This window comes from Bipolaris sorokiniana (genome assembly GCF_000338995.1).
Source record: "Bipolaris sorokiniana ND90Pr unplaced genomic scaffold COCSAscaffold_9, whole genome shotgun sequence".
Taxonomy (NCBI): domain Eukaryota; kingdom Fungi; phylum Ascomycota; class Dothideomycetes; order Pleosporales; family Pleosporaceae; genus Bipolaris; species Bipolaris sorokiniana.
In genome coordinates, this window is record NW_006911903.1 from 101680 (window position 1) to 122564 (window position 20885).

The 20885-nt window shown below is 47.6% G+C and overlaps 6 protein-coding genes across 6 annotated transcripts; 4 read left to right on the top strand and 2 right to left on the bottom strand.

Annotated features, from left to right (window-relative positions):
• Positions 1-115: 115 nt before the first annotated feature.
• COCSADRAFT_358707 (uncharacterized protein) lies at positions 116-505 on the top strand (the record flags this gene model as incomplete). Its single annotated transcript, XM_007702935.1, has 2 exons — positions 116-176; positions 306-505. Coding segments are annotated over 2 exons (246 nt in total), but the record flags the coding sequence as incomplete, so codon positions are not given.
• A 1061-nt stretch (positions 506-1566) lies between these two features.
• On the bottom strand, positions 1567-2109 carry COCSADRAFT_51442 (uncharacterized protein; the record flags this gene model as incomplete). Its single annotated transcript, XM_007702919.1, has 4 exons — positions 1567-1644; positions 1694-1765; positions 1821-1958; positions 2014-2109. Coding segments are annotated over 4 exons (384 nt in total), but the record flags the coding sequence as incomplete, so codon positions are not given.
• Positions 2110-7240: 5131 nt separating this feature from the next.
• COCSADRAFT_358711 (uncharacterized protein) lies at positions 7241-9017 on the top strand. Its single transcript, XM_007702936.1, has 4 exons — positions 7241-7578; positions 7638-7854; positions 7908-8302; positions 8360-9017. The coding sequence occupies exons 1-4, from the start codon at positions 7303-7305 to the stop codon at positions 8996-8998; spliced, it is 1527 nt and encodes a 508-aa protein (XP_007701126.1). The 5' UTR covers positions 7241-7302; the 3' UTR covers positions 8999-9017.
• A 395-nt stretch (positions 9018-9412) lies between these two features.
• On the bottom strand, positions 9413-11248 carry COCSADRAFT_92915 (uncharacterized protein; the record flags this gene model as incomplete). The annotated part of the gene is made up of 2 exons (XM_007702937.1): positions 9413-9619; positions 9674-11248. The coding sequence occupies 2 exons, from the start codon at positions 11246-11248 to the stop codon at positions 9413-9415; spliced, it is 1782 nt and encodes a 593-aa protein (XP_007701127.1).
• A 2926-nt stretch (positions 11249-14174) lies between these two features.
• COCSADRAFT_333952 (uncharacterized protein) lies at positions 14175-16202 on the top strand. Its single transcript, XM_007702938.1, has 2 exons — positions 14175-14918; positions 14966-16202. Exons 1-2 carry the CDS (start codon positions 14283-14285, stop codon positions 16184-16186), a joined length of 1857 nt encoding a protein of 618 aa, XP_007701128.1. The 5' UTR covers positions 14175-14282; the 3' UTR covers positions 16187-16202.
• A 2664-nt stretch (positions 16203-18866) lies between these two features.
• COCSADRAFT_119471 (uncharacterized protein) lies at positions 18867-20662 on the top strand. Its single transcript, XM_007702939.1, has 8 exons — positions 18867-18937; positions 18990-19251; positions 19298-19391; positions 19445-19570; positions 19619-19761; positions 19811-19925; positions 19980-20160; positions 20209-20662. The coding sequence occupies exons 1-8, from the start codon at positions 18888-18890 to the stop codon at positions 20576-20578; spliced, it is 1341 nt and encodes a 446-aa protein (XP_007701129.1). The 5' UTR covers positions 18867-18887; the 3' UTR covers positions 20579-20662.
• Positions 20663-20885: the final 223 nt, after the last annotated feature.

The following is a 20885-nucleotide window of genomic DNA, read 5'->3' on the forward strand; positions in this document are numbered from 1 at the left end:
CCTGGATGTTAACGTATTCGCTTGAATTTCCTGACATGGTTCAATCTTATTCGGACGCTGTTGGTTAATCCTCCTTCTACTGGATCCGTGGGTGGTCAAAGTGTTACACGGGGTAAGGGTCTATACTTCTCTATCCTGGTCCGCACTAAGGCAGGTGAGTATTACGTTAGTGTTCCGTGAGGCTTGTCTGGCGATGCAGTGGAGTTGGCGTGCTTAAGGAGGGTTTGACAAGACTAATCTATTTGATAGACTAACTTGTGACAATCTTGTTAAGTAAAGATACTAGTAAGAAAGTACAATTTGAGTTGACCACAACGAATGTAATAATGAAATCCAACCCATTCTTATATCCGTTGCCTTTGGTCCTGCCATCCCTTACTTCCCTGCCATCCCTGGGATGGTTGTGATGTTGGGGATGGCTGCCATCCCAAGGCGTCCTGCCATCCCTCGGATGGTTGCCCTTGGCGGGATGGCACATCACGTGACCTAGCCCCGCGATGATCATTACCTTCTGACGTGGACGTCCATAGGCCTTCAGCCATCTCGTCATTTGTCAAGGAGAGAATCCTTCTTGTTACTTGTAACAATTAGCTGATTAGCTTATATCTCTAACAACTTACAGTCACGTGGCTACCCTATACTAAACTAGGATATCTTGGCTTAAAAATGCATTAACTCGTTTTAGGATAGCTTTTCTAGTTATTAAATAATAACCGTTTAAAAACGACAACTTTTTGGATTTGGACTTTTTTTTGTCACCCCACTGTAGAACAATCAAATGCGGCACAAAACCCTACTGCGGAGCCTGTTTCTACATGTTTTGAATCTCAAATATCGCTGTAAATTAGTTAAGAATAATAATAGAGAGACTTGGCTGCACTTGGCAGTTGTGTGAGAGAGCACGACGATAGTACGGCTACTAGGAGAGAACAGAGCAGATATGTAAGGGAAAGACTAGTTTATTGAAGAAGGGTACTGTGGTAGAGCAATGCATATTATCAGAAACCATACCGATAGCTGTTGCGTTCACCGTGTCCCACTCGAGGGACCGATATCCGGGAACATTGTTGTAAAACATGAAATACTTGGCCCCTCGTGCCGCCGCGTTGGTTATCTTATCATCAAAAAAGCAAGTGCCACGACGGATAAGAACAACCTTTTCCGATAGGTCGGGTGTTGTATCAGGGAGAGGATTGCATGCTTGGTCGGTCTCATTAGTATTAAATGATGGAGTCCAGAGTGGCAACTTGATGCCCTTCCAGTTGCGTGGCCTGCCGATCGCATAGTCGAAGTTTTGTTCCGCGTTGTCTGAAACTGCATAGGAGGCTCTAACCAACAACACGGGCGTTACAGTGTTGTCGAAAGAAGTGATTGCGGCAACACCCCTGCCCCCTGCTGGGCTTTGCGCCATAAATAGTCCGCTCGTACCTGTGTTCCCAGCGGAAGCAGTAATAATTACACCTTTAGCTACTATCCGGGCAGCAACAATATTGATTGTTCCAGCACTCCATCCACTTATAGCTCCAAGAGAAGAGTGATGATATTAGCCCCATCCTGTTGGGCACGCAATAATGCAGCTATGATGACGTCGTCTGTGGTAGAAGTCTGGCAATTGAATACCCGGTAGGCTGCCAGCTTAACATTCTATAACATATTAGAAAAGGTCGATGATAGCCTTTCTAAGAATACATACAGGAGCAGCCCCGGTAAAGCCGAGTTTATTCGGCTGAGCAGCAATGATACCGGCAACATGAGTACCATGTCCCTAGTTCCTGTCAGAAATCCTATCTCGCGTAAAAGTTCTAAGATCGAGGACATACCCAACATGTATCTCGAGGGTCGTTATCAGGAACGGGGGTATTAGATCCATTGAAATTGTCCCCAACGAAATCATAACCACCAACGACTAAACAATTGGGTCCCAAGCACTTGCCTAAAGCTTCGTGTGTGTAATCAATCTAGCTTTAGATTAATATCGTTGTATATTAATGAAAAAAGCTCGATGATACATACGCCACTATCAATGACTGCAATTTTCACACCTTCACCAGTTATACCCTTTGCTCGTAATTTGTCGACTTGAGTCTGGACATGAGTCGAGAGCATGTCATTGCTGTTGGCTCGTCTGACTACCTGCCCCGACACTGATTCTTCTGATCTGCGTGATGCAACAGCATGAATTTGAGCATCAGGTGCAGGAATGAGTTTCTTTGGCCAGACGTTTCTAATGGCTGGCAGCACTAGTAATTCAGCGACGCGCTCATCTAATGGCTTCTCATCGTTGAACTGGATAGTAGCGCCCTGAAACAATTCGTAATTCAAATCTAGAGTCTTGGTTGCTCCAACATTGTCCAAGGCGGATATGGCTTGCTGCATATATTTAGCAAACGGTACTGGTGATTTTCGGTGGCTATCACTACCGAAACATCCTCGTATTCAACAATGAAAGCTCTTGGAACTATCTGTGCCGACTCTGATCCAGCTACAGCGCCAACTAAAACAGATAAGAAGTATGGTACCCAGAACATGGTAACAATCTGTAAGGAAAAGAACGAGTAATAAGATAAGAGGGATTCAATGCACGCAGCGCGTGTGTAGTACAAGGGAGTGTCCAAAGGTAGAGACTGGGTGACCTGTATGATGACGAGTATAGTTACTATGTACTCCAGAGGAGATTCGCCCTTGCCAAGCCCCAATGCTTTACCTCGAATGACCTTCCACGCGATTTTCTCAACTTTCAGCAACACAGAGTCCCGTCGTGATTGAACGGGTAATCTTGTCAGCATGCACGCCAACATAACGCACGTCTTGTCGGGCCTTTGAACCCCCATGGCAAACAGCAACTTCAACGCGACGCCAAAAGGGCTAGCTTTGTTAAATTAAAGAGCCGCTTGGCAAAGCGATCCCGCACCTACTGCTCGTACTGTGTAAGCACTAACCCAGAGTGCCGTGATCGCAATATTCCACTGTATGTGCATACCATCCACATAATATCAGCGGCTGTTCTACCTACATATACTGCACAAGAAGCCTTTGAAGCGTGTCGTAGGCTTAGTTCAGCTCAAAGTTCATTCAACCCTTTGAACGTGAAGGGCACCCAATCGCGTGTATATTCTGCATGATCATCACACAAATGTTGTCTTGAACGAAATCACATGCTCTGAAAACGGCTGTTGCCTTTAACGAACCATATCATATATCCCTGGCGTATTTCACACAGGCCTTCGTTTTTGCCGAACCGTGACATACTCGGATAATATGTGCTAAAACTCTGATAAGGTAAGAATGGCTATATCTATGGACGGGAGGTTTTGCTGTAATACTCTAAACTGGGAAATGCCAATAACTAGGGTTGTTTGAAACATCTTTCCTGCATCTTTGTCTTGCGAGAAACGTTCGCTATTAAAACCTTCCTCATAGTGTGAAAAGGGATATTTGGTTCATCAAACTACTAATCACGTAGACGCATCATAATATGCACGTGTGGTGAAACTCCCTCCGGTCGTCTTTCCTGCAGAAACTATTGAGTCTTGTATCTATGTGCTGGGGAGCGAAATGGAGCGCATTATATTGAGGACTGAAAGTGGGTATGACACCAGGTAGGCGGTAAGACTTAGGCTATATATAGTATAGCGTCAATTAAATCTGTTGAGAACAGCCAATAAGTAAATCCCCCAGCACAGACTAGGCATAGGGTTATCCGAAGAAGCGCCTCGTCATCTTTACGGGCTTCTCCACGTACGAAGATTCTGTCCGCGACCAAGGAAGTGCTTGAGTACAGTACGGAGATCTCCGAGCAGAGGCTCCGAGGTTTTATTACAGCTCTTTCGTTGGAATCATTACCTCGACTGTGAAGTCATTATTGTTCTTGATACCAGATTCAGGCAGGTTAAGGTGCGATCTACCTTTCTTTCCGCTCTACGACAAACAGATGTAATAAACCTATGGCATAATTAGCACCTTCTTTGGGCAGTGGTTGGTAGTTTCATCAACAATCTAATGAATGTCACTACGGAACCGGCTATTGTATTCGGCCCGTTCCCCTGAAACTCGAGACCGATAGCACACACCTCCGGTGGTCCCAGCGTTAATCAACTGCTAAACCCTCGGCAGATGTCATGATATCTATATACATCTGAGATGTACTTGAGTAGGTAGAGCCTGCTCAGCTCCTCCATCTTCTGTCTCCGTTTTCTTGCCCTTTAGGGCTAAGAGCTTCTACAGTGCTGTTGGCTGGCCTCTATCCAGATTGAGGTAGAAAACGGAAATGGCTGTTCGACTGGGGCTCCATTTTGTAGCGTTCACACGTCTGTTGTTCTAAACATTACACCGTTTCCAGCTTCATTTTCCAGACGAAGCCCAGATTGAACTTAGCAGACACAAAATGAAGACGAAACCGAACAGGTCCACAGCAGAAAATACAGGTGGCCAAAACAGTAGTAGTGCAGTGATGATCTAGAGAAGCAAGTTGTGAGTAGTAGCTAAACTAAGCAGAGGAAACCCACCAGGGCGCTATACCTCAGCAGTACTAGGTCACGTGTACATTTGATAACACGTGTTGTAGTGTTGTAAGCTGTATCGCGGTCCTCTACGATGTGGGCTGGCTGAGGTCAATCCGATGCTCAACGGGTGAAGAAAGAGTGGTGGAAATGTTGAACTTGATTCCAATAATTGTCGCCATATAGACGGGATAATGACATTGTGCCTGCTCTTTCCTCAGTGGTTCTGTGCGATACCAAACTAACATCTTTTCAAAGACCTGGATAGAGCAATAGGGCTATATATCAAAACTTAGGAACAATAATTTAATCAATCCCAGACTTTAAATTCAAATTGATTGATACGTTCTTCAACATCTGCGTTTTCAAGTTGGGTGGACTAAGCAAATCAATAAATTCATTACACTCCAGTCTGTGTGCATCCATGGACCTAAGCCAAGGTTGTGAGAGAGCATATCAATGTAGTGGAAATACCAATAATAAAGCTTTTAGTATTTCCAGTAGCTCTAAGAAGCGGTATATAAGAGTCGAATGATTCCACGAACATTCCTAAGCTGTACTCATCATAGCACGCAGCCACTAAAGTCTCGTCATCGCCTTAATTGGCTTGCCAATCTTCTGTACGGTCTACAAAGTTATCAAATGGGCGAGAAATTAATGCCGACGTCAATCTGCTGGGTAGGCGCAATGATAGCTGTCTTAATGACCTAGTTTGTTTGTACGCCGTCTCTAAGGCCAGCCTTCAACAACTTATACGTATATAATGTATATGGTGATTAATACCCATAGCAGAGATTCTAAACTTGGTTCGAAGAATATCGTAAATCAATATTAGCTACAAGACAGTCTGATACTAGATTGAGCTAGGCAGACTCCAACCACCGTCTCTGTCCCCAAGTGGCTCCTCTCAAAGCCCAATGCAATATTACCGTAATCTCTTAGCATGTATCTACGAGAATAGCCTCGAACAGTGCACCTCCACCACAGGAATGCGTTGCTCTCGTGAGACCTAGATTATGTGTTTGCCTTTGGCACTTCCTCCAGAGCACATTGGCCCTTAGCTTAGTAAATGACTTCTTTACAAGATTCATGTTAGTTATGGTAATTTTTGCAAGGCTTCGGGTACCGTGGCCAGCAGCTGACATCTTTGACACGGTCCGATACTCGCACCTTCGAAGACAAGTGCTCGATTTTCTTTAATCTTAGATCGGATAGAAGTTGATTATGATCGACGAGAGTGGACTTGAGACCGTTATATCCATCAGTGTAACTGCATACTTGGTCCTATTGTGTTGTTCTTTGTTAGTTCCTTGTTGGAATTCATGTTTATGGAGCAGATAGCTCTCGTCGCTCAAGCAAAAAAATACTTCCTGCACCAGCGCTGCAAGAGAACGTTAATTTTCCTTGCTAATATAGATTATTATAGGCTCCAAGAGCATGCAGGTATATCTAGCTAAGAAATTTTACGGAAGAGTGGGTAAATTTGGATACTTCCCCAGCTTTCACTGATAGGTCTTGGGTGAAATTGACGCGGGTAATTTGGACGCCCCATCGATTACCCTCGTCTAGCTCGTGATTGAGCGGTGTAATTTGTCGACTTGATTTATTCTCCATGCTGTGCTTCGCCGGTTTTGTATATCAGAAAAGTTGTTAGCGCCTACATAGGCCTCATACCTATAAACAGCTTAGAGTGTTCTTGTTATTAGCTATAACTTCACGCACCTAAGCATGCGACCGAGATTTTATAGGTCCTCTTCAATGTTACATGGTTGCTATGGAAAATTCACCTGACCTCCAGCATGTGGAGATCGTCTCGTTACAAGCGGTGAGTATCAAGCACACTTATGAGGCTGAGCTTCAACTTATCAAGAAGACATAATCAGCCTGGAGATTATTCCACTCGAATTGAGAAAGAACTCTATGCATGCAGTGTGCATAAAACAGGGGAAATTAAATGGCAGTAGTATGCAAGGGCACTAGACTCGAGGTGATTAATGCCTTGCGCCTTTCGTCAAGTTGACAATGCCTGCATCCTAGTAAGATTACCATTGCCCTTGAGAGGGCCTCACCTGACCTTCAACCAAACATCTCGCATCTTTAGAAACGTGGGTAATGGTGTACATATATAATATCGAGAGAAAATCTTCCAGTTTTCGAATTTCTGTGTCTAAATTGGCGCCATTGAACACCTGTGACAGCATCCGCTAGTTGGGTCAAGGCAAGGGCAGGTATCCTCCAAAAGGATGAGTTGTACGTGAAAGTTAATGGCCAAATCCTTGAAGCATCACCCATACCTTAAGTCAGATATTTGCATATTACCCGGCTGCACGGTCGATGGATAGTTTTTGAAGAAAACACGAAGGATGTAGGATTTGAGTTGAGATGTACGAAAGGCCACCCGAGCGCATTAGCGCATGCCTGGCGGCTCCAAAGTGGGCTGCGCGAGGGATATCGCCCGAACCACAAGCCAATGGGTACTGACCCGTCTTCCCGCGCACTACCTCAAGTTGATCACATTACAATGCCGCAAAAAACCAAGCTCGAAACATGCATGCACATGACTCAAGATTCATATTCTCGAATCACAATGGATGCTGTGCACTTACACTGCTATTGTGTTGTTACCCCGCGCAGTTCGCCCCGTTCTCGCACCGGTCGACAACGATCCTTATGCAAGGTTGCTGGACCATCTTCCCCTTGCGGACTGGGGCATTATGCCTTCTCATAACTTCTTCTCCATATATGAGAATGCGAAGGCTACCTTTCCAATCGCAATCTTCCATTTAGGCGCTCCCATTCAATCATGTTTTCACGCATTTTCGCGCCGTTTGCTGTGATCGCCAACTCATTATATCCCCTTGTGTCGTGTGTCCCGACGACTTCATTCGATATTATGTCCAGGACCCCTGCCTCAGGTATCGATGTGGAGGCCCTGGTTCCGAAACTCTCACCAAGCGCCAAAATATACCTTCCCGGCACCGACGAATTCATCACCTACACAACGCGTTGGTCCAACCTCGAAGCTCCGACTCCCAGCATTGTGATTGCTCCTGGTACGGAAAACGATGTTCAGCACATTGTGGGTTACCCAGCGACTGGTGCCGAGTTCAGCGACTAATCGAGGAACATACGCTCTAGGTCAAATTCGCAAATGAGCATGACGTTCCATTTCTTACATACAACGGGCATCATGGCACACTTACTACTTTAGGCAAGATGGATTATGGGATCGAAATATACATGCCACAGCTGGATTCCCTTGCTATTAGCAAAGATGGTAAATCGGTGACTGTTGGTGGCGGTATCAACTCTAAAAAATTGATTGATATGCTTTGGGCAGCTGGAAAGCAAACTGGTAGGATCCACCCATCTAAGATGTTGAAAGTCATCATACCTAAGTCAAACCAGTCACCGGATGCTGTGAATGCGTTAGCTTTTTGGGGCCTGCGTTGGGTGGGGGGCATGGCTGGTTGCAGGGTCATCACGGGCTTATTACCGACCAATTTGAGTCTATGAACATTGTCCTCGCCAATGGCGACTTCAAAAGTATTGACAGCCGATCGGATCTGTGGTGGGGTATGCAAGGGGCGGGCCACAACTTCGGAATCGTCACATCCGTTACTACTAAGATTTACGACATCGAGCACTCGAACTGGGCGATTGAGACAATCGTTTTCAGTGGAGACAAGGTTGAAGAGGTCTACCAAGCTGCCAATGAATACATACTGAGGGGTGGGAATCAATCAGTCGAAATCCAGAATTGGTCGTACTGGCAGAACGACGCTACACTGGATTCGGAAAAGGTAAAATGAACTAATGACGAACCCAGCATATTTGCGTAAATGCTGATATCAATACAGCCAGTCATAATCATGTACATCATCCAAGAAGGTGTTACTTCCGTGGATTCCAAGTACACTGCTCCCTTTCACGATATCGGTCCTCTCACCATCACTCCCCAGTCCGGCACTTACCTTGACCTCGCCAAATGGACCGGCATTGCCCTTGATTCGCCTCCTTGTCAAGACTTTGGTTTCAGCAACCCGAGATTTCCTATCTACACCTCCACCTACAATATCACCGCCCAACGCAAGGCATATGACCTTTACGCGTCAGCCATTTCTGGTGCGGATAACCCATACTACAACTCGATATTTATGTTCGAAGACTATCCTAGCGACGGTGTCCGTAATCGCGAAAATGGCGCTAGTGCTTTCGGGTTCCGAAATGACTACCTGCTCTCTGCTCCCCTTATCATTTACAACTCTACCGGCCAGGCCCAAGACGATGCTGTTAAGCAACTTGGTACTCAACTCCGAAACATTATCTGGGAGGGTACTGGCAAGAACGAACTTCATACGTATGTCAATTATGCGTATGGAAACGAGGGATCACCAAGCTGGTATGGTCACGAGGAGTGGAGGCAGGAGAAGCTGAAGGCGCTCAAAAGAAAGTATGACCCTAAGGGTAAATTTAGCTTCTATGCGCCGATAGCATGAAGCAGGTCCGGACTGTAAATGATAGGGGAGGATCTGGACTAGAGTTTTATCCACGATGACAGATGATCAATGAACAGTATAAGCGATACGTCACATATGCTGAGGTTCTTACTACCCTTTGACAGCCTTTCGCGCAGGGGGTATCGATCGCTGTTGTGGCAATCGTGTCTGGGACCAACCGCTTGTATATAGAACCAAGCATGGGGACGGCATAACATGATGTGGTTGAGCATCAAATGGCCCAGCCTCAGAAACCCCGACAGTATCTAACATAAGGTAGAATTTACATTGCAGATTGGTTTAGAAAATGGCGTTTCGAACAAATCGTAAAAAGATTCCAACGGTATCGCTAGATGCGAACGAGAGGTACATGGCCAGACTCATAACCTTTCATTATCAATCATTATAATAAGCTCAGTAATTGTAAACAGGCATCGATGGAGAAAAGCCAGTAAGCCTCTCGCCAGCGGTAGGCCTAAACTTCTTCTCTTTATACCACTCATGGGCAGTCTGAGACAGCTCCTCAACCTCGCTGAAATCGAACGCCGGCTTGGGGAGGAGGTCGTAGATGCCTCTGGACAAGTCGGTGCCGATATTGTATTGCTGCGCCAGGTACTTCTTCTGGAGGGTTGTTAGCGAAAACGCGACATGCGGAATTGGTGAGCGGGAATCTACCTGAATTTCGGGGTATCGGACAAACTTAAGCATGTTTGCAGTATTCTTGATGGTGTTTTGCTTCTCCTGTTGGCTCATCACGCGTGACCAGAGCTCCTTAGCCTGGTCGTACTCGTTCTTCTTACCCTCATGCCAATAATGACTCTTTCGGCTCATGATGTTGTCGTTGACCTGGTATGGTGCTTCAGCCACGTCGGGCCGGAACTTGTGCGCAAAGCTGTTTGGGGCATACTGCTTGTTTCCAGCATGATTGGCATCGACGCGCATCTGGCCGTCAAAATTGAGGGATGCGAAAGACTTGGCCATGAATGGGCAGTTGACGGGAATCTGGTGCAAGTTCACACCAATACGGTGGTACTGCGCATCGCGGTAGAAGAACATGCGGAACTGGAGAAGCGGATCGGGCGAGTCTTCAACACCGGGCACCATGCTACCGGGGGAGAAGGCCGCCTGCTCGACGTCACGATGGAAATTCTCGGGGTTCTTGTTAAGAACCAAGCGTCCAAACTCTTGCATGGGAAATTGCTTACGCGGCCAGACCTTGGTGACGTCAAAGGGATCGAAGCCAAGCTTATCGGGATCAGCATCCTCTGGACTCATGACCTGCACGTGTGCTTTCCAGACTACCTCCTCGCCATTCTCAATAGTCTCATATAGATCACGCTTGGAATAATCAGGGTCCTCGCCACACATTTGTGTCGCTTGTTCCTGTGTGAATTGCTTTTGACCGTGCTCAGCAATAAAGTGGTACTTAATGTACACGAATTGACCGTCCTTGTTCACCCACTTGAACGTGTGGCATCCATATCCATGGTTGAAACGCCAACCCTGGGGCGTGCCATGGTCACTGAAGAACATGAGGCCAGCGTGGTTACCCTCGGGGGTGTTGGCAAACAAGTCGAAAATGGCATCGTAATCGAAAAGGAAGTTCTTGGGGTTACGCCATTGCGAGCGGATGACATCTGGACCCTGGATAGGATCACGGCAGAAGAAAACAGGGAAGTTCAAACCAACGATGTCGTAGTTACCCTCCCCAGTGTAGAACTTGATGGCAAACCCACGAGGATTACGAGCTTCGTCGGGATACTCGCGCCCAGGAGTAACGGTACTGAATCGTATGAATACGGGCGTCTTCTCACCCACAGTCTTCAGGAAATCGGCCTTGGTAAGGTGGGTGACATCTTTGGTGGTCTCGAAATAGCCAAAAGCACCTGAACCGCAGGGGTGCACCATGCGCTCAAGGTTCTTTGAGCGATTGAATGTCTGCTGCTTCTGGAAGAGGAACACATCGCTAGCGACGGGGATCCCGCCGATGGTCTTGCTATGTTCTGCGTCTGGCCATGGAATGCCTTCGTTGTTGGTGAAATATGGGCCGTCGTCTTCACGCTTTCCACCCTGGGTAACCCCAGCAACCTTGGCGATGATGTCTGCTGGGCCCTCATTTGAGCTCTGCATATGGAAAGCCCTGGGGGCGCGACTTTCGCCAGAAGCAGCTCCCTTGATGGCCATTGCGGTGGCTTCAAGAGGGTGCTTGAGAGGGTCAGTCTGGTTCGAGTTGGCGTTGGTGCTGGTCATGGTGGGCAGCTTGGACATCAAAGATGCTGGAATCTCCATAGTTGACCGTGGAAGAGAGAGGTCGAACTTAAGGAAGTAGGGGCGGGGTGCGAAATGAGCGTGTCAAGATGACGATGCTGTGAATAATGACATTGTGCTGGAATGGGATGTTTGACGCATGCGAGCTGCAGGCCAGTGATACCATAACAAGAAGGTGACGAGCCATTCTGCCGTGGCATTGGAATGCCGAGGTGTCGTGTTGATGGGATTGTGGTTGATATGCGTTGTGTATGATGGCGATGTTACGTCAGGCCAATCACAACACAAGGCTCCACAGTCTCCGAGGGGCATCTTTATCCAACCAGCAGATAATGATCCTAATCGTTTTCGATTTCGAATATTATCCAAGCAATAGGCAATATCTACTAATAAAGACCCAGTAATATCGTAAAAGACAGATCCGAAAGATTGTGGTTCACATGGTTGACCTACGTGATCGTTGCGTTGCGTTGACGATACGTATACAATACCGACAACAGGATCCTCGATATAACCGGGCCATCTGACAATCGAACAACTGGGTAGCCCTCTGTTTTCAGAAAATCTGTCGTATCCGTATGATATGAATATGACGCCCGTGCGATCGCCGCGACCATGTTGGCATTGACGCTGTCTTGGGCGGAGGGTCAACTTCGAAATCCACGCTCAATTAGCTTCGCAGGGCTTCTGCTGTCCGTTTATCACGGATAGAGTTGATTTCTTTGAATGGTTATGAGACAGTACCCAAAACCTTTCCGCATCATCAGTCAGTCAAATCATTCCGCTATCTCACCGCTTGACAACCACAGAATAGCAAAGAAATACATGTCCTTCGGGGGTCGCTGATGTTCATTTCGCGCTGTCTTCAATCGCGCAATTCACGACTCTTTTATAATCAACAACATTACGCAAAGTCCCAGAAGCCGTCTCACAGGCGTAGATGGCAAGGTCAATAGATAGGTAGGTACACCGGATCGAGGGGAAAAGGATGGAGAAGATGGCATTCTTGCAGAGCCTACTTTATAGGGGGAAGGCCAGATACCGGAGCTGAGAGATGTTCAAAAAGTGCCGATAAAGCTATGAAGCAATTTGTCGAGTCAGTGTTGTGAGCAGCCGCGTTGTTCAATCGGCAAAGTTATACTACCCTTGAGCACTCGGTTGCACGTGACCCAGCATAGTTGCAACATCATCATTAACTTTAGCGCATTGCTCAGCGCTGTGCTTTGTCTATGCTATTTTTGGATAAGTTCTTAGCACCACGACTTTAATCTGCATCGTTGTAACGACACCAAAATTTCATCGTACTCTACATTCGTGGGGCGGTCACGATCAGTCAGTCCTGTTTCCCAGACGACCAGTCCGCACATACTGTGGTCCAAGCTCCAGGCTACATGTCGCGCCTTTGCACTATGTATCATGGACGCATCGAGTAGGGATCATCATTCAGCGCTTGTCTTTGCCGTGCGCATACTCTACAATCTCATCAATGCGAATTGTAACTGCTACGTACGGTCCAGCTAGCCACAACAGAGCGCACCTCCACGAGTCTTTCAGCTCGTATATTTGGAAAATCCTTTTACCTTGCACATGGATAAATGCCACGCTTTATCTGAACTAGGTATGGACCCGCACGCACCCCAAGGCTGCTGCAGGTAATCTCCCGAAGCCAAACTGTTGTTTGGGTAACGTCGCCGTGCAACCGCCCCACAGGAAAGGAGACCGCCAAATGCCACGTCAATGTCCCTACACCCTGCAACGAAAGCTGCCTCGGTATTTTTCGCATCACTTTGTCCAACGCGTTTAATTCTCGCTCTGTCCCTAATGCCAGCAGACAGAACTTGGCCTGTTAAACAGCGCCACCGACAGCGCACTCGACTTATCTTTCTGTGTCGGATGACCAACCATCCTTCCGGCCAAGCTTTCAAAGTGACACTGCGCCAAAAAAGAAAGGGAGAAAAGCCCAGTTCAGGCGTCGGCCCGAGCCACCCAATAAGGCGCTATCAAAATGCCATGTGACTAATCAAAATCCTGCTTATCTTTCCTCTCACCGCGGCAGGCTGTGGCTTTCTCAGCCCAAAGCAGAAAGTCTTCTTAGTGAATGGGCTGATTGTGTCAGAGTTCGCATGTTTTCTCATGCACCTCCAGGGATATTCACAAGATGCCCATATGCAGCCCATCAACGCAATTCTCCCGGGTTCTAGATCGATGTTTACCAGAGAGGGTCGCCTCGAAAACTCCGTCAAGCGACCCACCATGGTCAGGGTACACCATCCTTCGACCGTATCGTGGGAAATGTTGCATATACCCATGCCGCTGACATTTCCAGTCACTAACAGTGCATTCGAACTGCTCATGCTTCATTCAGTCTTGGGCAATGGAATACATATGGTTAAACAAGATCTTACACTTCAAGCAAGTATGCCTGCGAGAATCCAGTCCTGGGATGTACTCAAGTCAAATGTAGGGCTCTAGCGTGCCTCCGCAACATAGGCGAGACATGCCGCATCTGCAGCGGCAAAAGGGCTTAGCGCGCCTCTAGGGCAGACCGATTGCTGCACGGAGACCGCTGACGAAGCGACCTACATATACATGGTCTGGGTATTGCCCGACCTCTTAGGCTAATTTTACAGCACCACCGACCTAGGTGAGCGTCTGTGGCACGCTCAAATGACATGGATTTCTTCATCTCAAGACTATTCCAGTTGACACAAGCCAGTCTCCTGTATCTTGTCTTGGATAGCGTCTACATCTCGCCTACCGTACACGCACAAAACTTTCGTCTGAACCCACTAAACAACTTTTGCTCGAGATGGTGTGAGTGGTGCTATTCGTAATCATTTGATCCACCCGTCACTCCTCTAGGAGATTGATAATTGACTCAGGCGATGACTGCTGATACGGACCACCAACAGGGGCACAATCGGTCGTGAAGAACGACATCCTGTACATCGATAGTGGAGTACAAAAATGGAATGGCACGGATGTCACCAACCCGATTCTAGGCATAAACAGCTACATGATCACCATACCTCTTAACTCGACATGGGACTGGAAGTCGAACATTACCATGGATGCTCAAGCTAAGAATGTAAAGAATCCGACTACCGGTACGCCACCACCCAGCCTCATTCGTGGTCATATGTTCCATGGCCCTATTGATCAACCCAATGTGTACGTGTACGGCGGTACAACCTTCATGGGCAATCAGTCCTTCGAGGCATTTACGCGGCCAGAATCATCGGCATTCTACCCTCTGTGGTCATATACGTATGGAGCTGGCAACTCCTGGGACCAATACTCAAAAGATACCGAGTGGACGCCCAACCATGGCGCAGCGACTGAGGCGATAGATCAAGGTTTGGCCTTCTATCTGAACGGCCAGATTGACTGGGGTACCGCACCAAGGACAGTTGATAGTTTCCCGAAAACCGAAGACATCTATGTGCCTATGGAGGGTATGGTTGTTCTCGACCTCAAGTCGCAGAGTGCGAAAAACATATCGACTTCCGGATTGAGAGGCGGTGCTCCTAGGGTGGGAGGTACGATGGAATACTTTGCTTCGATTGGTGGTATGGGAGCGCTTGTAGCACTTGGTGGTCAGGTACAACCTAATCTTGCCAGCCCTTTTGCCAATGTCAGCACAGGCTTATTGGTGAGTAAAACTGTCAGCTTATGAATCCTCAACTTACACTCCAGCAGATTGACTTTGAGACGGTCGACATGTTCGATATCGATTCTTACCTCCAAAAACCAGACAGCAACGGGACTTGGTATTCGCAAAATACCACTGGAGATGTACCAGAACCACGCATAGACTTCTGTACAGTGGCTATTTCATCACCCGATAACTCGAGTCATCATATTTACCTATACGGTGGGAGAAATCCAATCACAAACAAGGCCTATGACGATGTTGTAGTTTTGACTCTGCCATCATTCAACTGGACAAGTGTTTGGCCTCTAGGTGAGTCACCACGATGGGGCCACAAATGCCATGTTGCCGGAAAACGTCAGATGATCACGGTGGGCGGCAATACTCCAACCATAACATGTGATTGGGAAACGAAAGGGGTTGCAGTATGGGACATGACAGCTTTGAGATGGGGGAGTGTCTTCGCAGTCGACCGACCAGAATTTCAGGTGCCCAACCAACTGCTGGCTGCGACTGGTGGAAACGCAAATGGGAACGCTACGAAAAAGGAGCCCGCCATGGGCTGGACAGAACAAGGTCTGAAGACTGTCTTCGCAACACCAAGTAAAACCACGCCATCTTCAGGTACTACTTCTGGAAACACTACACCAGGAAACACTTCAAGTTCGCCCAGTCCTAAAAAGAAGAGCATGAAAGGAGCTATTGCAGGCGGTGCCGGTGGTGGTGTTGCAGGACTTATCATCATCGTCATCGTAGCATTCTTTCTCCGTCGTCGATACCGTAAACGCCACAGCCCCCACGAACTCCCTGACACCAGCGACCCATCCGGCCAAGGGTCATCTCTTCCAAAGAAGTACGAGCTTCATGCTGTTAACGAGAACAGTCCTGCGGAGCTCTATGGCTATGAGATAAAAGAACTAGAAACCCCCAGGCAAGCGGTTGAAGCAGATCCCATGTCATCCCCGGGAAGAGCGGAATTATCTGGCACGAATACGGCACCTGGGGCCTTGCATGGGGTTCCCATCGTGCGAACACCAGGGGACGACTTGCCGGAACGGCCAGAATATGTGGCTGGTTTGAGGAGACCGAGTCGGGAAAGGAGGAGAAGTGCATCGGTGACATCCAATGAGAGAAGCGAGGAACGAGCCGATCAGGTTGGTACGAATAATGAAAGAGAAGATAACACTGTAGACCAGAAGAGTAGGGACGTCAGAGTAGAAGATAATGATGGGGAAGAAAAGAGCAGGGATACGGAAACCACAAAGTAACAGCATTACTTGGAGTTGCCATGCATTTGAATCATGATGAGGAATTGGCATGATACGAGGTGACCGATGACCTGGCCGAAAAAAACTTATCGTCCTCTGAATACAAGTCTATGAGTCGTGTTTGCTTCTCCAGCTGTATGCAATCGAATGCTGGGAGGCTACTACCACGACTAATGAAGCCAGAAGGATACCTGAACCAAACCGAGTATATGGAATCGGGTACCCTTCCTATCGGATCAAGCTCTGCACTCGCTATCTTCATGTGTAACGGAATTGACATCCCGAGTCAAACACCAACTTCCAAAGTATTGGCCACATTTGCCTTAATGTATTCGTCAATGAGCTGCCAGAAGTGATACCGGCACATTGAAAAACACCTCTAAGAGCGCACCGCGATTTCGAAAAAAACTTCACCTTCTCGCCAAAATCAGAGACGCGCATTTGTGTTTTGTGCATTCGACGCAGTGCGGTGTTGATAAGACAAGCACACCATCCGGCGGTGGGTGTCGCGATAAAGGCAAAGGTGACGTTGGCCGATCAGAGCGCGCTTGAAGCTGATTACTTACTAGTGGCAGCCCTCTGGCTTGTCTTGCAACCTACAATACGCAACAACGCGCAGCTACCACACCTAAGTAGACACAGTATCGCATCGCTCTACCATCCGCAACCAATCTTTGAGTCAGTTTTCTGGCACTGCGTAGAGGGACAGCAACATTACAATGGCATGACGCCAGGAGTAGATGGCAACGGTTTTGTCGCCAACGTTACCTCGGAGAGGGCGTGCAAACGAGTTGACATGCGCAAACAGCAGAGGCCCTATTCGCGATCACTATCGTCCTACAATCATATTGCGCATCGTGGTCATTCTCGTTAGTCCCCTGTCAACACATCATGTCTGAGCCACAATCGCTCAGACATGTCTCCATGATTACAACCTATTTCCAGAGAGTCCCTTGATAAGTGTCTCCCCCTCATTAACTCCCGGAGGGAAGTCTGTCCCATGCTCTACATGACAATCATGTTTCTGCTTTCCAGTGGTCAAGACTATGAACTCATTACGGATAAACGGATGAAACTGAGTTATGGCAAGATTGGGGGGTGGGGGGTTGAACCTGTTATGTCGAATAAAGTTGGTCGTTTCATAATGCCATCGTGGTGTTACAGCAATCGGGGAGATTAAGGTCAAACAGCAGGATCAGTTGTCAGCGCGGTCAGTATGACACGGACAAATGCACTTCAGCAACACACATGCTTGATGAGTGGGAGAAACCAGGCGACAGGCGTAGTCACAGACCAAACAAGACCCGAAGATTTTTCTCCCGCCACGCATTGAGGCTCTTGTGCTTTCTTTCTCATCCATGTTCGTTTCATGGCTCCTGCGCGACGCCTCATTCTAGCGAACTGTCCGGTGAGTTTTTCACAAGTTGCTGTTTGAAGTCACCGCAGAAAGGTCCTGATTCGAACTACCCGTGATTGTGCTCTATCCTTAGTTCCTCAACCGGTTTCGCGTTGCTGGATAGTAAAAATAACCAAGTTGACATACACCTATGGGATGCACGCCAGCACGTTGCAAGCAATGACCTTAGTCTCGATCCCGTGCTTATCTGAAGTGGTCTTTCCGACAGGCTCGCTTGCACGAAATTAAGCTTTCGGATATACTGGCACCGATTACTAGCGCTGACGCAGGGGTGCTGTCAATGCAAAACTAGATTCCCCGCGTGTCGAGGACAAAAAAGAATGAGATCTGCACTGAAATCAGGAAAAGTGACGACTACAGTAGGTGTCGATCAGCTGTCTCCTCAGATACCCCATATGGTTCTCTATCATAAGACCTCCAAGCAGCCTGGCTGTTGTGAGCCTTTCTGTTTCCTCGCGGAATAGAAACACGACAAAGCACCGAGACTTATGTCACTCAATGCGCAGGCACTTCTTCCTAGTCGCGGTAGCAGCATTCTGGGTCGTTCTCCTGTGAAAGGGGCTAGAACCCAGGTCTTAGTATCGCGAGCGAAGGCTGACATTTGAGGAAATAAACATACACATGGGTTTCGACTTGCTGCGCAATATGCAACCGAGTCTTGATCATGGTTTTCAGAACCACATGCTGTTTAAATACTATTCCGCATCTACCGGATTGAACCTAGGAAATGAATACAAATCTTCCTTGCGTATCCTTACTGTATACCATACGTTTTTTACGATACCAGTTTTCGACTATGCGCGTCCGTCTATCGACAGCTGTCGATGATGTTACTGCCGTGGGGTGATAGGTAAGAACACGGGACGCGAAACATTGATAGATAATAATCGGCCGGTAACCAACACACAGCTGCCTGCCATAGGTTCGTCAAGCAGCAGGTATGGGTAGACCCAAGTCGAATAACGTGCACTGGAGCATGGTTTGATGCTTAACTCTGTCCATCCCGTCTGACGCACGGAGATTACCTGGCGTTACGAACCGGGCCGGTAGCCTCTTATCTAGTCAAACGCGGGGTACCCCAGGGAGGCCATACTATAACTGGAGCCCTGTGGAACCATGTTAGCCACTCTTAAGGCTTGTTGTGCCTACTTGTTCTCTGTCCAGTCAGAGACTATGGGTTCATCATCAGAGAGCGAAACCAAAATGGTCCCTATGACCGTCGACGATGGACGCGACGGACGATTCCACGTCGAAGTTGGCACTGTGGAACGCCCTCGTTCTAAGATGGCGACATTCTATCGCAGCGTCTTGTTTCAGATGATTTTATTTGGAATGTAAGTGTCAGATCATCATTACACAAAATCGACCAGCTAAATCGTTGTCAAGGCTGTCCCTGGTTGGACCAGCCATGTCAGATGCTATCACGAATCTGGGCGGCGGCGGATTGTCTACTCCTTGGCTTGCTAATCTCGGACAATCTTTGAGTTATACAATGAGTTTCTTCAGCACAATCATTGGCGGTCCCATTATCAACAAGATTGGCATCAAGTGGGCGTGTTTGATCGCAGCCATAGCCATGCCGCTCCATGGATCTGCCTACTACGTGAATGCCAGATTCAAGAACGATGCGTATCTGCTTTCAGCCAGCGTATGTTCAAACTCTGATTGCGTGAAAACACTGCTCACGCGAACAGGTGATCAAAGGATTTGCGTCTGGCTTCCTCTACGTTGGTGAAACGACAGCTATGCTGTCTTACCCACATCCAGAAGAACGAGGATTTTACTTGGGTACGAATGACCCTACTGAACGTATAGACGAATTTGACGCTGATAGAGCATAGGCATCTGGTCCGCAATGCGAAACAGTGGTAGCGTAATTGGAGGTGCCATCAACTTCTCAAATAATCATACAGACTCGAAGGCAGGAGGAATTGCATGGTCTACATACTTGATCTTCGTTAGTTTGGGTATGTCAAAGTCTCTGGTGTGATCGAAGAGGTACTAACGATGGTTAGAATGCACTGGTCTTGTATGGGCTCTTCTGCTCTCACGGACCAAGAAGGTCCGCCGCAGAGACAACAGCAAAGTGAATATTGCTCCGGCGGAGTCCTGGATGAAGGAGCTCAAGGCTCTAGCCACCTATCTGACGCAGGGGGCTGTAAGTGAAACCTGCTTCTGTCAAATATCGCAAGCTAACTCTGTATCAGACATGGCTCATCTTTTTCCCCGCTTTTTACTCTTTCTTCTATGGGGGTACCATGGGCACCTATCTGTCGCTTCACTTCTCCGTGCGTGCACGCGCTCTGTCTTCCCTCCTAGTTCGTAAGTATCCCACTCCCCATCCTTGATCTTTGCTTCGCGTATTAACAATTGCAGCTACACTTGCTATTCCAACTGTCGTATTATTCGGAAAGCTTCTGGATAACACTCGTTGGACGCAGCGGACTCGAGCATGGACTGCAATGGCAGTATGGGGAATACTACAGACCGCTTGCTTCATCTGGGTTGCGGTAGAGTACCATACTCTACCTAAGAAGACTGCTCTTGATTACAGACTGTAGGCTACACGAACTCTATTCGTTGGAATTTACACTCACTGCAACAGGGAACCCGCCCGATGGATCAGAGCCTATTTCCCTTACATCATACTCTTCATCAGCGGATACTGGACTCAGCTTACCCTGTACTGGATCCTCAGTACCCTTTCCGATGAAGTCGCAGTTGCTTCACGAGCAGGAGGTGTATTCCGTGCTTTTGAAGTTGCGGGTCAAGCAGTGTCGTACGGATTGAGTTCAGCGAAGAAGATCGACCACGCCATACCGCTCTACGTCAACATCGCCATTCTGGTCTTTACAATCCCGAGTATGTCCATGTTGATCAGGAAGATGCCCACGAGGCCGATCAGAGAAGCTGTTATAGAAGATGACGGGAATGATGATGATCTTGTGTTTGACGGTTGGGCGAAACCGAAATGAAGAAGGGCGCGTGTCGACGGGTCATGTAGATAGCAGCAAACATAGTTTGGAGCCGAGTGGTATTAGAATGTTTATATCTGATCGATGATGTTTGATTGTTGCGTAATGATCTTTTTTTCGACGGAATGGCCCTATGTATATGTGGCAACGTGCTCAAGACAAACCTGCTGTGGTGTCTTTCCACTGAGGGTTCGAAAGCGAAATTTTCACTACAAATGTTCATATGGTAGGATGCCGGATGAATCGTGGGCATGTATTGACTAGCATCGAGTACATCTATACATAGTCAAACAGCCGCAATCCCAAG

Excerpts from the sequence above, each read along its gene's own strand:
- COCSADRAFT_333952 (XM_007702938.1), top strand. The coding sequence starts at position 14,283 with ATGATCACCATACCTCTTAACTCGACATGGGACTGGAAGTCGAACATT. Across the intron at positions 14,919-14,965 it reads ATGTCAGCACAGGCTTATTG|ATTGACTTTGAGACGGTCGA; the intron begins GTGAGTAAAACT and ends ACACTCCAGCAG.
- COCSADRAFT_358711 (XM_007702936.1), top strand. The coding sequence starts at position 7,303 with ATGTTTTCACGCATTTTCGCGCCGTTTGCTGTGATCGCCAACTCATTA. Across the intron at positions 7,579-7,637 it reads AAAACGATGTTCAGCACATT|GTCAAATTCGCAAATGAGCA; the intron begins GTGGGTTACCCA and ends CATACGCTCTAG. Across the intron at positions 7,855-7,907 it reads GGCAGCTGGAAAGCAAACTG|TCACCGGATGCTGTGAATGC; the intron begins GTAGGATCCACC and ends AAGTCAAACCAG.
- COCSADRAFT_119471 (XM_007702939.1), top strand. The coding sequence starts at position 18,888 with ATGGCGACATTCTATCGCAGCGTCTTGTTTCAGATGATTTTATTTGGA. Across the intron at positions 19,392-19,444 it reads AGAACGAGGATTTTACTTGG|GCATCTGGTCCGCAATGCGA; the intron begins GTACGAATGACC and ends GATAGAGCATAG. Across the intron at positions 19,571-19,618 it reads CTTGATCTTCGTTAGTTTGG|AATGCACTGGTCTTGTATGG; the intron begins GTATGTCAAAGT and ends AACGATGGTTAG.